The sequence below is a fragment of the Sinocyclocheilus grahami genome, unplaced genomic scaffold (assembly GCF_001515645.1).
Source record: "Sinocyclocheilus grahami isolate Dianchi unplaced genomic scaffold, SAMN03320097.WGS_v1.1 scaffold494.1, whole genome shotgun sequence".
In the NCBI taxonomy this organism is placed as follows: Eukaryota; Metazoa; Chordata; class Actinopteri; order Cypriniformes; family Cyprinidae; genus Sinocyclocheilus; species Sinocyclocheilus grahami.
The window spans coordinates 375,806-392,972 of NW_015505673.1; the positions used below are offsets into that span (position 1 = coordinate 375,806).

At 35.7% G+C, this 17,167-nt stretch overlaps 1 protein-coding gene across 1 annotated transcript in view; it reads right to left on the reverse strand.

Moving 5' to 3' along the window:
* Nucleotides 1-17,167, reverse strand: part of LOC107554212 (PDZ domain-containing protein 4) — a 38,566-nt gene that overhangs the window by 9,800 nt on the left and 11,599 nt on the right. The window contains exons 2-4 of the mRNA XM_016236653.1: nt 4,457-4,734; nt 3,267-3,357; nt 3,053-3,151 (exon numbers count right to left, since the gene is read on the reverse strand). Of these exons, the coding sequence (XP_016092139.1) occupies nt 3,053-3,151; nt 3,267-3,357; nt 4,457-4,734 (468 nt within the window). The remainder of the gene's footprint in view (nt 1-3,052; nt 3,152-3,266; nt 3,358-4,456; nt 4,735-17,167) is intronic.

The window sequence follows — 17,167 nt, forward strand, 5'->3', positions numbered from 1 at the left end:
GCCGCGTAAACATAAAACCATGTCTGCATTTGTGATCGGAGAAATGACAAACAACAAGCACTACTCTACACTGCTCAAAACTCGCGTTTGAATCATCAGTGGCAAACTCTTTAAATATGAAAACGTACTTACAGGCTGTGAGTCAGAACAGCCGGCATTGTAGTCTACTCTCCCAGGATCAGGAAACAGTCCTCCATAAAATGCGCTGCACACATCTGAATATTTGGGTTGAAGTGTTCTGGAACAGTGTTGTAAATACAACTTAACCACTGATTTCTAGTCGTGTCCTCTTTTGGAAGACCAAACAAAGTAGTTTCGCTTTCACAACGAAACACACAGCGTCTTCACGACAAGGCGGCGGCAACAATACTACAGCGAGAATAAAAGTTACGCCTTCTTTCTTTGTGTGAACATTTGGGCAGCATTATGCAAATCTTCCCACATCATGAGGTAGACATGTGGGGGCGTGTTAGAACGAGCCGTTTTAGGTAGGCGTGGCTGACTCTTATCTTTGATAAAGAATATCTCTTTGGTTTTGAGACTTTAGTCTTTGCAACTTCAGGGATCTTATCTATTCACAATCAGCTTGTAACACTCCAAAGAGAAAGGGAAACTTGAAATCGCATCACATGACCCCTTTAAAGGATATTTTTTAATTGTAACCTTGAAACATGGTAAGTTTTGTAGTTACCTAGGGATTACTGCAAATGCCGTAGTAATGGTTACTTTTGTAGTTACTATGGTTTTACTGCAGCAGTCAAAGTTAAACCATGGGGTAACACTTTATTTTGATGGTCCCTTTTGAACATTCTGTTGACAATAAGTAATGTTGCACCTACATGTCTACTAACTCTCATTATAATATTAGTAGACTGTTTGCTTAATATCTGCTAACTCTTTATTGTCATGGTCTCCTAACAGACATTCTACTGACTATAAGTAGCTCTGCAAGTACATGTCAACTTAATTTAATCTAACCCTAACCCTACCAGTCTACTAATACTCTACTAACACTCTAATGAGAGTTATTAGACATGTAGGTGCAACGTTACTTATAGTCAACAGAATGTGTTAAGTTACCCTATTTAAAATAGTGAAACCAACCATGGTTATTGTAGTAAAACTATATGGTCGATTTTGTTTTTACTATGGTTTTACTGCAAGTGCTTTGGTAAAACCATGGTTAATTTTAAAAATAGTACAAATAATCGGGAATTGAATGCTCCTTATTTATGTCACTTTGGATAAAATATCTGATAAAAATAAATGTATTTGTATGTTTAATGTGTTCATTTAAAATATTAATAAATTGGCAACTGTTAATGAGAGTGGTGTGTATAGATTTGATTTCTGATTGTGTGGAAGGACATTTTGATTATGAACCACAGACTGACCGTGGGCCGCCAGCAAACATTTGTTATAAACCAGCGGACCACTGTCGGCTGAGTGGCGGCTGCCGCTGGAGCTCCGCTAGAATAACGATGAGCAAAACGCCGGTGAATCAGCTTTGCATCGTCCAAACATCGGCCGGAGAGCATTTACGATCAGATGCGACGTCTCTGCGACATACTCCTAATTAGCAAACGCTCTCTGAGCTTCATCGTGCCGACGGACCTTTGTACATTGCATCGACATCGGCCCGACGTACTGTATGTGTGCTGTGAGGGTCTGTTTTTCATTATATTTATGGACATGACGTAAATGACAGATTATGTATACTCTGTGTTGGGAAGGTTACTTTGGAAATGTAATGGGTTACAGATTACAAGTTACCCTATTTAAAATGTAATAAGTAGTGTAACTATTTCAATTGCTTTATTAAAGTAATGTAACTGATTACATTTGATTACTTTTTGATTACTTTTCTAAATTTCCAACTGTTTTCAACTTTCAAATCATTTTGAAACATTTAAAACCAGGGTTAACCTTACAATGCTCAACACTGATTACTGTCAGACGATCAGAATCCTTCATTAATCCTTCATCCACTTGAATTAAGATTATAAAAATTTAATTTTTAAAGCACAGCCATCACAAAATCAGACTTTAGCACCTCTTTTTACTTTGAGATCATTCTAATACAGATTTAAAAGCATAACAAGAAATAGTTGAATAGCTATGATAATGTTTTTGACATGAAATCTTTGCATAGCAAATATGACCGGAGACACTGGAATCTAACAATGCCTTGGAACAAACAGTTAATCTTACAATATAAAGCATATTCACAAACCCAAATAGGAAATAAAACAGTTATCAAATAAGCATGTGTCCTATTCTGTGTCCAGAACTCTTGAAACATCGGTGTCTCATATTTTAGAGCCGTCCATGCAATTTGGGAAAGAAAGAAATCAAATCTGTGTGTGTGTGAAAATATATGTAACCCCCTTTGTAATCTTTTACATTTTCATAAGTAACTGTAATTTAATTACACATTTTTTTCTCAGTAACTGTAACTGATTACAGTTACACTTATTTTGTAATTGAATTACGTAATTCTGTTACATGTAACTTACTGTGTATACTGAAACGAAGGCAACCTGGGAACTTAATGCTTTTGATGGGCAAGTGCTTCCAGTCAAAACACTGAAAAATGTCTATTTTTAGCATTTATTCTGAAACTATAAAATATCCATGTAAAATTTTACTGTAAATGCATTACTGCGCATGCGTTTTTTAAATTATTTTTCAAAAACAGAAATAGTTTAAAATGTTTCAGATCGACAGCATCTGTGACATGTATAACCTATATTACTTCTTTACAATACACCATTTGCTTTAAGTGGGTGATTTCTGCAATATAAACACGTTGAGTTAAAGGTGACGAGTAATTTACAAAAACAATGACAGTCAAGCTGTGTCAGGCTGGTCAGGACGCTCAAACAGCAATGTTTTGATAGTGCCATTTTAATGTTTTGGATTTAATATGGCATTTTATTTAAATGGATGCTTTATCTAACACTGCAACATAAGTGCATAGGTTCACAGTCCTCCCTCAGCCATCATTCATAATTCATCGGTCAGCAGATTCCCATTATTCCCCATTTCTCACCTCTCCCACATAGATACCCAGATCCTCTTCATCATCAGTGCGATAACACACCATTAGCCCCAGTTTATCTTGCTGACAAGATTTATACAGTTCCACCTCCTTAAGGAAAACAGATAGTGAGAGAATTAAACAAACAGAGATAAGACGCTTCTCCAGCAGTATTTCAGGCTAAAGCAAACGTATATTCGAGGATGTTTAAAGAGACAGTGTTGACCTCATACTCCAGGTCATCTTGTCTGTCCACCTCATGTTGACTGATGTCAAAGTAGTCCGTTGGGTCGTAGTACACATGGTCAATAGCAGGGCTGAGGAGAGAAACAATATCAAAGAGCAAAATATATAATTAACCACTAGAGTGACATGCAGAAATGAAAAGTCAGAGAAAAGCAGTGTTAGTGTTTGTAAGTGTAACATGTTATTTGAGGCAATGCATACAATTGTTAATAGTTTTTTTTTCAAATAGTTAATTATCTATTTTTGCAATGCATTTAAACTTTGACACGATGATGACAATCAATGCAATTCTCGTGTAAATATATTTGTGTTTTTGCTGTAAAGGAGAGTGGGGTAAGATACTTTTTTACTCGTGTCAAAAAAAAAAGTCTAGTAAAGTAGCTCCATATAATCTTTAGACAAATAATTGTTTAGGTTGTGTACATTTGCGATTCACTAACAAGTATCATAAAAATATATTTATATACATAAATATGTAAAAATGTTTCAAATATATGGTCACTTGACAAAAAAAAATATGTGCAAGAAATGCTCTTTCCAGTGTAAGAACAGCCCTAACTAAAAAGTATCTGACGTAAAAGAGGTATGTTCTGTAAAAGGTACACTAACATTCAAAAGTTTGGAGTTTTTTTTTTAAAAGAAATTAATGCTTTTGTTCAGCAAAGATGCATTCAGTTGATCAAAAGTGACAGTAAAGACATTTATAATGTTGTAAAAGGTTTCTATTTTAAATAAATCCTGAAAAAATGACGGTTTACACAAATATATGAAGCAGCAACTGTTTTTAACACTGATCTTAATCAGAAATGTTTCTTGAGCAGTATATTAGAATGATTTCTGAAGGATCATGTGACACTGAAGACTGGCGTAATCACAGGAATAAATGTCATTTTACAATATTTTCAAATAGAAAACAGTTATTTAAAATTGCAATAATATTTCACAATATTATTACTTTTTGTATTGTATTTTCGATCAAACAAATGCTTGATGAGCATAAGATAATTCTTTAAAAAAGTTCAAATCTTGCTGACCCCCAAACTTTTGAACAGTACTGTAATTAGTTATTGTTATTATATGTATAGTGTACACATATCATAATAGCACTGATTTTGCTAGTACTGTTCCCTAACATTGACAACCGATGTCTGTTCTCAAAGCCACACTTACAGCTGGCTGAAGAGGTAGGGCTCTGGCATGGGCGGCAGAGGGGGGGAAGGAGGTGACGCTGGTCTGTTGTGATGGACGGGTCTGCCTAATGTCACCATGTGCTGGAAGCTAATATCTGTCTGTGTCCCGCTGTCCACACAGTCAGTCATTACCGTCGTCCCTCCAGCAGCTCCAGGCACAGCTGCTTTCCTCCTCGGACCCCACCTCATGCTCCTCCGGCAGCGCAGCGCATGCAGGCTCTGCTCCTGAGAGAGCCGCGACAGGCCTCTACTGTTCACCTGGACAAATGCATACATGTTCAGGAGATTACCGCTTTGAATTCTACAACGTTAGAGGTTAAAAAGACCAAAAAAGAGATCTTGCTATCTGTTTTCCTTGATATTTTGTAATGAAAGCACTTGAAAACATACTTTTACATAGCTCAATCCAAAAAATATTTTTTTTAAAGCTGAAAAAACATGGTTATCAAATTACTGCCCACATTTACACATTAGCAACAAGTTCAGCAGCACGATTAGTTGATTTTTATAGGTTATGTACAGACAGAAGACAACAAAAAGAGCCTGTTGAAAGACCAAAGAGAGAATCTGAATGAATTCTAATTAATAAATTGTGGTTGTGACCAGTTATTTTTATATACTTTTATAAATTTTAGCCAAAATTCAGCTTTAAAATCACAGTAATAAATTACATGTTACAATATACTTAAATAGAAAACAGTTATTTAAAATTAGTAATATTTTAATTAGCTTTTATTTTTATATTTTCAGTTTTTATTAAGTTATATATATATATAACAAAAATTACGCTGTATTGATGTGCGCATACCCAGTAGCGCCAAACGTATCCCTTCTATGGGGGTAGAATTGTTGCTTAATTCCAAATAAATAGATTATGATCCACAAATAAATAGAATGAGATCCACAAATAAATCTAAGAGTTTCAAAAACAGGAATTAAATTCACAAATAAATTGAATGTGTGATTTGTCCTTCATGTCACGCCTCGTCCAGTGTAGACAGTATCACTGATTATAATGATCTCTATTTGCTATGTATCTGAATGTCTTGAGTAGACAGTGGGTGGAGTCCACGCATTTGGCTTTGTCAGCATTTTGTGAATAGAAATGTTTTAAAATCCACGAATGCGTGCAGTGATCTACAAATGCACTGGACGCGATTCACAAATGAATGCCGACCAAAGTTGTGTTTGTGACAAAAAATATTTGTGAATGTTTTTTATTAGCAAATCTCATTTTATTTATTTGTGAATTTAATTCAAAAAATATTTAGTTTTATTTGTTGGCCCTAATATGCACAGTTAATTATTCATTTATTTATCGTAAGTAATCATCATTGCAAAAAAAAAATTTTAAAATAAAAAACTCCACTGTTATCACACATAGCAGAATTTCCTCATATCGTGCTGGACTATTAGAAAGGCAAAATCAATGTAAATCAGTGGATATGTCTGCTATAATAGGATAGGTGTGTTAAGGCCAGTTGGAGCTAAACTCTGCAGGGCATTGGCCCTCCAGGATCTAGTTAGGAGACCCCTGTCCTACAGAGTTGTTACTTTGCACATGCTTTTTGATCATTACAAATAATAATGTAAAATGATTTTCTTAGAATAGGAGATATGCTGTCTCTCGCATCACATACATTATCATTAGTTAAGTATGTGGTCTTGAAGAGGATCCTTTTTTTTCTCTCATTTGGACTCGGACTTGACTTGGACTCAAACCTCTTTGGACTCGGTCTTGACTCGGTCTCGACTAGTCCTGGTCTTGGACTTGTCTTGGACTCGACAAAGCTGGACTTGACTACAGCTCTAATTTTTAGCAACTTAAGTTTTTTAAGTTTAAGTTTTTCATCTAATATGTAATATTTTTCTTAATTTTAGCTTTATTTCAATTATCGAAAACAATTTTAATAGATTTAGTTTTAGTTAACAACAACACTGGTTGTGACTGTTTTTGGGAAAAAAACTGATTAATTACACTAAAAAAATAATAATTAAAAACAGTATATGTGTTATTCCTTTAACAGATCATTTTTAAGAATGTACAAACCATAAAAATCTAACACAGGAAGTGAGAATGATATCTTGCATTAATGTTCAAGAAGATCATTGAAGAAAGAAGTCTTCACAATGTGAGGGAACAAATTCAACATAAAAATGTTTGTTAGTATGAGTGAACAGCTGTTGGACGTTCATCGATGTACATAACAAAACAAATTTGATAAACACACCGATGTACCAGAAGTGGTTAGTTAAAAGGATAGTTCACCCAAAAGTGAAAATTCTGGTATCATTTACTCATTCTCATATTCTAAAGCCCATGGCTTTCATTCTTCCGTGGAATGCAAAAGAAGATATTTTGAAGAATGTTTGAACTGTTCATGCATTGAAAGTCAGTAATGTGCGAAGCAACATTGGACCTCACTGACTTTGTCATTATATGGACCAAAAAATAAAAATAAAAATGTCATTTGTGTTTCACAGAAGAAAGAAAGTCATTAGGGTTTGAAAAAATGAGATGAATAAATGATGACAGATTTTATTTATTTATTTATTTGTTTGTTTTGTTTTTGGGCGAGCTTCCCCTTTAACATGAGCACTGATAACAACATAACATCAAAACATATCTACAACAGTCACTAGTCGCAAGGAACACCCAACATTTACGCAACACTTAGACATAAAAAACTAAACTTTTATTCCAACCTCCCCATTAAAAGAGCACAGCATGCCGTTTATCTGCCCCCTCTGTGGGAGAAAGAGAAGGAAGAATTAAGATGGGGAGAAAAAAAGCATATCCAAGTAGAAAGTCCAGTTCATTTAGTGCTGAGAAGACAGTCGAGAAACTGCGATAAGGGAAACTACAAACAACTCAGCAGAATAAAGTCTCATGGTGACCAATGACCACAATACTCAATATCTGCAAAGAAAAGGGTTTTAAAAGCGTGTGTTTAAGGGTTTAATGTATAGGATATAGTATGTAGATATGAAACTCGTGAAGATTTCTTTAACACATCGGTCATGTCATTAGTGACTCCGGGCAGCGAATTGCATGCAAGTCCAGTTCTTGTCTACCTTTGTGATGAAGAAGTGAGTTTAATTGTAATGAATGTGCATTTGTAGTGTACTTCAAATCTTGAAAGTATTTATTTTTAAACCTGTACTTGCAGATAATGTAATATCTAATGAATATAAAGCCACTTAAGTTGAACTTAAATAGCGTTCACTTACATGACTGTAACACACTTTTAAAAAGTTCACTTTGTAGTAATGGTCAATTAAAAGTTTCACTTTAAAGTACATTTTAAATCATTATGTTTTCTAATGTAATTTTAATTAAGTGCACTTGTATTGATGTTGACTTACATACTAAAGAACATGTAAATGCGTAAATACAAATACATTTAAATACATGACATAAAAGTTTCAATAGAGATGATATTAAGGCATATTTAGTTTACCATAAATTTTTGTCAGTACATTCAGCAGTACACTAACTATAGTTCAAAGATGTACTTAAGTCCAGCTTAAGTGGGTCAAAAGTACTCTGCATTGCAGTTAATATACATTTTAAATATAATACATTTTTGTTTAAGTGCAGTTAACATGCAATTAAGTGTCCAAATTAAGTTTTCAATTAAGTATATTCTTTTAAAGTAAGTTCTTTCATTATTTTGTAATATGTACTCTTTTTAAGAGTACATGGATGAGAAAAGTCTGAAACACCAAAATGTTTGCCAGTCTTTAATTTTCTGTTGTGAGATTGTGAAGTGATTACAGAGAGCCTATCGCAGATCATCTTTGACCTCTGACCTCTGTGCCTCTCTGACCTTTCCCAGAGGCTTATGAAGCCCTAACGTTTGTATGAAAGTGATCCCCTCTAAGTTATTCCTCTGTGTTTATGTGGAGGTATGGATGAGACCGGTAATCCCTGCAGCGAGAGCGATTGGTGATTAGGGATTAGTGTGATAATATTCAGCAGGATTCTGATGGAAACAGTGTGAGTTTCAGGCTCAGGTCAGAGTGGGCGGCTTCGTCAAAGAACACCGAGCTACTACAACAGCCAGAAAACCCAGAGTAAAGACACTTTTCCTCCCTCGCTTTTCTCCTCCAGTGACTCCGATTTAAATTCTGCTGCTCTAAATACTGCGTGAAGTAGTAGAATTAGTATGGATGAAGTTATTCCTCACAGACGCACACACTGCAGTTTCTGAGAGAGTCATGGATATTCATTAATAGGCCTGTGCATGAATTTTTTTTTAAAGAAATTTGCCTCGATTTGTGCCTTGCAGGCTTTGCATAACCAAAACCCCCCGCAAGCCTACAATTACAAATCTGTAAGCCACAAAACACAAGTACTACTACGCAAGTCTGATTTCACACATCATTCATCGCAGTGTTGTATTTTCTTTGTTTGCACAAGGGGTGCAATAGCAGGCAATGCCATGAACTGTCAATTTTATCTTTCATGTCAACTACTGTAATGTCAGAGCGACAGTTCAAGATAATCATTGTTTTATAATAGAGTTTCTGCTATAGTGATTATTCATTTATGTTTTTAATTAGGGGTGTGCAAACCGTTTTCATAATCAACAAGTTATTGTTAAGACATCACAGTATAATTAGTCTGTGTCATGTCCACCAACCCATGATCAGATACATTGGTTTATGGACCTAAGTTTAGCCCCTTCAAATACAGGACAACTGAAATATAAAGTTATAAATAAAATAAGGTGATAAAGGTCAATAAAAATATGCACGTTCGTATGGCATATAGTGTATGTAAACATACAGTACAGGTACGCATAAAGGCACTGTGCATATGCACAAGGTATTTTTAAAAAGTGACGGTGATTTTTAAAGGTGTCCCATACTCAGAATTAGTGCTCTGCAGTTCACCCATCCAAGTGCACACACACAGCAGTGAGTAGTGAACACACACACACACACACACACACACACACAATAAATGTATTTATTTATTTATTGTTAAAGGGGAAGTCGTGGCATAATGGTTAGAGAGTCGGACTCGTAACCCAAAGGTTGCGGGTTCGAGTTTTGTACCGGCAGGGATTGTAGGTGGGGGGAGTGAATGTACAGCACTCTCTCCCACCTTCAATACCACGGCTGAGGCGCCCTTGAGCAAGGCACCAAACCCCCAACTGCTCCCCGGGCGCTGCAGCATAAATGGCTGCCCACTGCTCTGGGTGTATGTTCACGGTTTGTGTGTGTTCACTGCTGTGTGTGTGCACTTTGGATGGGTTAAATACAGAGCACTAATTCCGGCCACATGTCACTTCACTTCAAACGTTCAACTCACAAGTTTTCTCAGTAGTCTTCTGTACTGTCTGTTCTTTCTATAGTATTGTATAAGCTCAGACTTATTGTGGGGCATTTGCCGACAATTACCTTGTCAGCCATCTGGAAATTTCTATACTAACCGGTTTGTCCCTCCAAAATCCATTTCAACACAATATTACTGCTGCTCTGTTGTGCCCAAATTTGCCACACAGGGCTAGAGGATTCATTGTCCCTCAGTTTTTAGTCTTGCTGTAGAGGCCACTTTTCTCCACTGTCATATCATTTCCAAGGATACGGCCGTCAGGGGCACTGGCTTTCATAAACGCAATCATGCACACAGCTTAACACGTCTTCACTAATCAGAGCTATAAACACACACACACACACACACACACACATTCTTGGAGCGTAGTTCGGACAAATGGTTTAATTAACAGTTAGCGATGATTTATTACATAGGAGATGTCCTCATCTCCAGCAAGGAGGCATTACTGCATCCCCAGACGCTAATTCAGACGGGCGTAATGCGGACTCCAGTCGCACGTCTGCTCCTGTGGCTGCAGGGTTACGGGTCCAGAGACAGATAAGTGATTGCAAAGGAACAGAGCTAGGTGTGGAGTGGAGACACAAAGACGTACGGCGACTGGTCTTCAGTATTCCTTATGAAGCTGGAGTAGAGAACAGAAGGGGGATGGAAGGGGAAGTTCAAAGAAGGTGACAGACAGAGAGAGACAAAACAGGGGGAAGGGAAAGAGAGCATGATGAGGGAGATACAGAGAGACTAGCTCAGCCTCGACCTCCTACATGAGCGGCGTTATAACCACGACTGGTGCTACAGGGGGTCTCGGGGGTCACATTGGCTATTAAATACAACCTAAGGATATAATTAAACTGTCATTTATTTGTATTATTATTACTGACATTATTTGTATCTTATTTAACAATGCATTATAATATCTAAGTGCTATGTATTGAATTCATAATTACATTTCTTGTCTTATGTTGTTGTTGTCTTATTTCTTGTCTTATGTTATGTTTGTTGGATGTTGATTATATTAATCAGCTGCAGCTTTAATGAGGGGAACAGATGCTACTGTTATTTGGTTACTGCTGTTTTGAATTAAACACCATGCCAGACAGGGACTTAGTATCAAAATAATAGTTCGCTTTTCATATTCATCATACCTCTCTCATGGTGCGTCTTATTCAAGTTTGTTGTCTTTCAACCTTTGGCTGATGTTACTTCAAGCTGCATTTGTTTTTGGAACAAACATTGTGCACTAATTGAATTACAGTTGAATTCAGTAGAGTTTTAGCATGTTGCTAAGCTAACAGTATAATACTGTAATGAGTTGTGAAAAAAAGACTATAGCTTACTTTTAAAAAAGTGCGTATTACAGGAATCGTATACTTTAAAAGCTCTTAAGTGTCAACTGAATTTTGCCTTTTCAGACACTTAATTGCATGTTATTTACAATTAAATGTGTATAGTTTATTTAGAGTCTGTTAAGTAGGACTTAAGTACATCTTAACATGTAATTTTATAATAATTTCTGTTGAAATATTTCTCTTTGAAATATGGTTAAAGTTTACTGCTGAATATACTGTCAAGCATTTATGATAAAACTAAACTATTTTTTAATGTAATTTCTATTGAAACTTGTATGTCGTGTATTTAAACATATTTGTAATTACACATTTGTGATGATAAAGTTGCAATTTAGTATATTTAAAGTATGATAGTCAACACATCACAACACATCACAATAAGTTTACTTTAAAGCATAATGATTTTAGGTAAAACGTATGCGCACTTTAAGAAATGTAGTCATTAAAACATACTTTCTTATTAAGTACACCTAATATTTCATTAATATAATATAAGAACACAAATGTCAGATGAAATAGTTGTGAAAAATTTAGAATTAGGTGAGTTGTGTTCATAATCAACATTTTTATTGCTTTGTCTGCCATCTTTGATTTTCATTGCAATGCATTCTGGGATTGCTATCCCCACAAATAATATATACAGACTAATTGTTTAGCCAAAACAACATGTAATTATACTGCGTACCTTTAAAACAGCCTGTGCATCTGGTCCTGATGCTACTGAGGCATCTCTCCAGACTTTAAAACAGAGTGAAATAGCGGGGAGATTGAAGGTGAAGTAGTTAATGGGATGAATATATATAATGGTGAGATGGCTGGTTTGCCTCTTATCTTGTTCCATCATGCTCTTGGATGGGTTTTAGAAATGGTCTTGGGTGCAGATTGCCACATGGTTTGTGTCTCCAGCAGCACAGCGGCACAAGGGGACAGATTGTACTAGGAATATATAATCTTTGAATGTGTAATGTTATTTTCATGCAGATATTGGCTGCACCCTTCAGAGCGTTCTACACCATTACCTGCAGAACACAATCAAATGAATCTTCTTTTTGTGGCCAGTGAAGGCCAAAAATAGTATCTGCTATTTATTTAGTTATTGATTTACACACACACACACACACACACACACACACAGTGTGTCACAGCTTCTGTTTTTGGATAAAAGTATCCTTTAAATTTAGTCAGCATTTAGAGCGATCTCTTAAAATAACATTATAATGTGTATACTACTGTAATACAATATTGTGAATTTCTTTATGCCTTTTATTTCCTAGTGCATAATTAGTTAAAAGTTACAGTAAGATTACATATAAGATTACTCTCAAGATATATGATGCATTGTTAGTGCATTGTCTTTCAGCGTTTATAATATTTTCATCAACAGTATGTTTTAATCGAAATAGTGTAACAATCACTGTGATGGTCATTTGTCTCCTAATTTACGTTATCAGTGATTAAATAAAAAAGAAAAAAACTTTGTTAACGACAAAAATCCTTTGTTTACTGCTGTTGCATAAAACAGACATCGCCCATCTTGGTAATGCCCAGCAGCAGCTATTTTTAAGATGGGTTGCCAGGATTAGTTCAATAAAATCTGACAAAAAAGAAATAAATTAAGTAAAAAAAAATTATTTGCTCCAGTGATAATGTGCATGCGAGTTCAAAATAAAAGTTTCCTTTAGTAATATCCATAAATGATCAAATTCGTATCATTTCACATTTAAATCAAATTTACATTCAAATGGTAATTAGTTTACACTGAACCGAAACTCTGAAAAGGCAGCCATAAACTGCTTAAATCATCTAAATTCAGGCAGATTTACTGAATAGAATGTGTTTGTGTTAGTCCATTTTATATTGCTTCAGAAGTCCCATATTTCAAAACACCCTTAATACAGTAAATAGGTATATAGTGTATTTTTGCAAACTAGGTATGAGAACCAGTTAATATGGGCGTCAAAATGAATATGCATTGCTTAAATGTTCCAAATGTGAGATTTGTGAAACTTTTGGCTTTTTAAATCGAAAGGCGTAACTTCCTTTCCTATAGCTGCCACATTGAGCAACACGATCTTGACAGTTTTTTTTCTCTTCAACAAGTGGTCTGTCTTTAGGATTAAACAAGTGTTGTGCACTACAGAGGGTTTATTTAGCATCTAATGGTACCTCGTGTGTGCTACTGTGGAATATTGACACCTGTTTTGTGGAGCACACACAGCATCTGAGAGTGTGCAGGAGGTGAGAAGCATACTAATGCTGCCGCTCGTTCTCCTGGGACTCCTGTCTCACAGTGGCTCGGAGCAAACGCTCTCTAGATACAACCGCTCAGAGCTGGGTGCACCAATACGGTCTCACATGTACCTTTAAAACCTTTTGTTGAATTACTAAACCTGTAGCTGCAGTAAAATTTCTCTTTGTCTCTGAGATAATACTCATAATTCATTTCCATTCTGTAGAATTCGTCCCAAATCATCTGCATATTCTGACAGTTTCTAGACATCTGGACATTAAAAATACATGCATGCTTTCTGTCTCTTTATTTACCTCCATTCTAATGTATAAAGCAGCTGGTAAACTATTTGAGATTAATGCTTTAATGTTCTCATTTTGTTTTGTTTGTAAAAATAAACTATGCAGAACTCATATCATACCCTGCAGACAGTTTGTCAAGGGAATACATATCTACTGAAGCACCATGAAGCAGAGCGATCCTTTCCTACTGTGGGCCTGCTGCTATGGATTTATTCAAATGAAATACAAAGTTATGTACGAAAGCCTCTTGAAAAACAAACCAATTGGATCATTTTATAGCAGGCATTGTTTGTGCAATCAGCTTTTGTTTGTACGGAGATTCATTGTTTCATTTTGTAGTCACGTACACCACGAGGGAGTCTAAACATCTCCACTGTTTAGTCTGCATCTCTCCTCTCTCCGTATTTCTCATTATTTATTTCTCTTTGACGTCTAAAACATGACTTTGTTTGAAAAACCAAATGAGCTTTGGAATACTCTACTTAGGCAGAAGCTGTCTTAACAGTCACTGATAGGTTTCACACAAATATAGGGACCTGATGAAATGGTAACCTTCATTCTGTGAAGTCACTTGAGGTTCTCACGCGACTGTTTATTTGGAATCTTGCATAAACCTAACCCGAACCTTCTTTGCAGCAAATACGAATCTTGCATGAGTTACTATCTTGATAATAGAGCTCCTGCTGACCAGAGAGATTTGAATAAATTAGTTGATTCCAATAGGGTTTGGCAACCTAGGCTTGTTGAAAAAACCTGCCTCTACCTACATTTTTGCAAAACCCCAGAAATGCGCACAGATACATTCACTGCATTTTCTGCTGAAGCGAACACTAGTGGCAGTAAAACACCAATGTCTTTTTTGTTCATATTCTCAAAAATTATGATTACAGAGGCAGATTATGTATTATTAAAGACTCATATGCATGGCTTTTCTGACATAGTAAACTTGCTTGGTAGCACACCTGGTACAGCACTGCATTTTAGATGTGGAGTGCTCGGGTGCCACAGAACAACAAGTTATGATACTCGATAAACAGCTCAAAGACTTGTAGAAGCAAGGTAAAATAGCAGGGTTGCTCCAGCAAACAGGCACGTGCAGAGGGGGGTGCGGTGGGTGCTTGAGCACCTGCCCCTTTTCCCCTTGATGCCCAAAGTGCCCTTTTGTCAAGGCTTTTTGTCAAGGCCTGCCCAATCTAACTATTAGTCAAATTAATGAATAATAATTTAGCCGTAAATAAAAGTATCCACATGATGATGACCTTTCACCTGACGATCTCATCAGGGACGATCCCTCACGTTCAGACACCTTTAATGTAGCGCACTACCAGGATGCCTTCATAACGTCCACGGCTGCCGGTAAGTGCAGTTCTCAGCGGAGCGGTGTGCTTGTATACTTATATTGTATACTTATATAAGAACTGCGTGAAGAGAGCATGCACAGCTGCTGTTTATATTGCTGTGTGTAGCCTGTGGAAGTAAGGTTAGCTGCAGCAAAGGGGCTATAATATTTTTGTTCAATATTTTCCTAATGACAATTTTATGATCTGCTACTACGAGCACCATTTTCCCCCATTTTTATCACAGAATAAGGCAGGAAATATATTTTATAGTTTCTATAGGCTACTAAATAATGTCAATCAGTACTGCATTATTCATATAGTTTATTTATTACCTGGAGATAGTTTGAAAAACACACATAAACCGTATATTTTCGCAATCGTGTGTTTATTGTCTTGGTGTTTTTTTTTCTGCTTTTTATTCAGTTCAGCTACAGCCATAGTCGGATGATTTTGTCCACATTAGGGATTTCCTGTACATCATAAGTTATTACTTCTATATGGGTCTGTTTTGGACTTTCTGCATGAGAGCGCACTCCGGCGTCGAGGATGAATTAAACACACACTTCATCCAGATATTCACTTCTCCTCATTTTGGATACTAATAAAACGTCAGGTCATGCATAGACTATCGATACTGTCTCTTTGAATTTAAATCTAGAAACCTCTACGTGAACACACCTGCCCGAAAAAAGTGCAGGAGACGAATTTACATTTAATTAAAACTAAATATTAAAAATGCAGCTAGTGTTCTACACACAGCAATATAAACAAAGGTGCCTGTTCTCTTTCGTTCTTGCTGTTTGATTGGGAAAAGTTTAAAGAGCGTTGAGGGGTCTTGTCTTTATGTTTTCTGACTAAAAACTATTACTTTGAACTTATATTATTACAGTATTTATCTAAAAAACGTAGAGTGCCTTAAAAATACTTATCACAACACTGATATAACGTATAACTTATACTGATGGCTTATACTGGTTTTCTCATCCTCCGATTTATACGTATCAATCCTGTTTATTATCATTATCATTCAAAAAATTAATAAATTCAGAACAGGATTAGAATATAATTCTATTTTAATAAGACAGAAATATTTTTTTACTACAACAACAGTAGTGTTTACAACAGCAAAACCACCACACCCTGTAAACTCAGTAATAATAATAATAATAATAATAATAATAATAGGCCTAATATAATTCAATTTCTAATTCCAGAGTGATTAAGAGGTGCAAAGAAAAATTTCTTTAGCTTTTAAACTATTTTCTGTTCTGCGTTTCTTTTTCAAAACTGCGTCACGGCATTTGCTGCTGTATCAATACAAAGCAAATGCCTTTTTATCTCCAGATTGGTTGTTACCAATATTAATTAGGGTTAGGGTAGGTGGTACATTGTTGTTAGGCATGATAGTTTTAGAATTTTAGCACCACTTATCATTTTATTTCAGCAATACATACAACAACCGATGTTGTAAAATATTGCTACACTCACAATCATCTGTTTTGGATCAAACTGAACATACTGTTAGCACTTACTGGACATTTCACTTTGAAAGTGCTGCTAAAAAGCAATGTAATATTGTAATATTAATTTTGCCACAAGCATGTTTTTCCAATAAGCCTAAATTGGTTTTTGCCTTAAGCGTCTTATTATAATAACAACATGATTTTTTATAAGTACAAACTTTTATTTAATTTAATTTATTTATTTTTACTTCAAATTTTTTTTTGTATTGAATGAATATATTTACATTGACATTCTTGCTCACACACCATATTGAATGATTTTTTTTTTAACTGGTTCATCATTTATTGCACATAGATAATCTGTATTGCAGTCCTTTGACTTGACCTCTGACCCTCTCATTTATCCTGTACATACCCACATGTCTGATACACCTGTATGTGCACATACCGATGAGGTGAAGGATGAACTCACTGTTGACACTCATTTCCATATTGAATAGATCTTGATCTCTCCCCTGACGATCAATTCCACTGGGATTAATTAGACACACATAGTGCTGAACCCTCATTAACATACTCCTGTGATATGATCTGCTACAAATGTGCCATCTGCGCATGGGTGTGTGTGTGTGTTCAGAGGTCTGGGAGATTCCTTACTCCTAAATT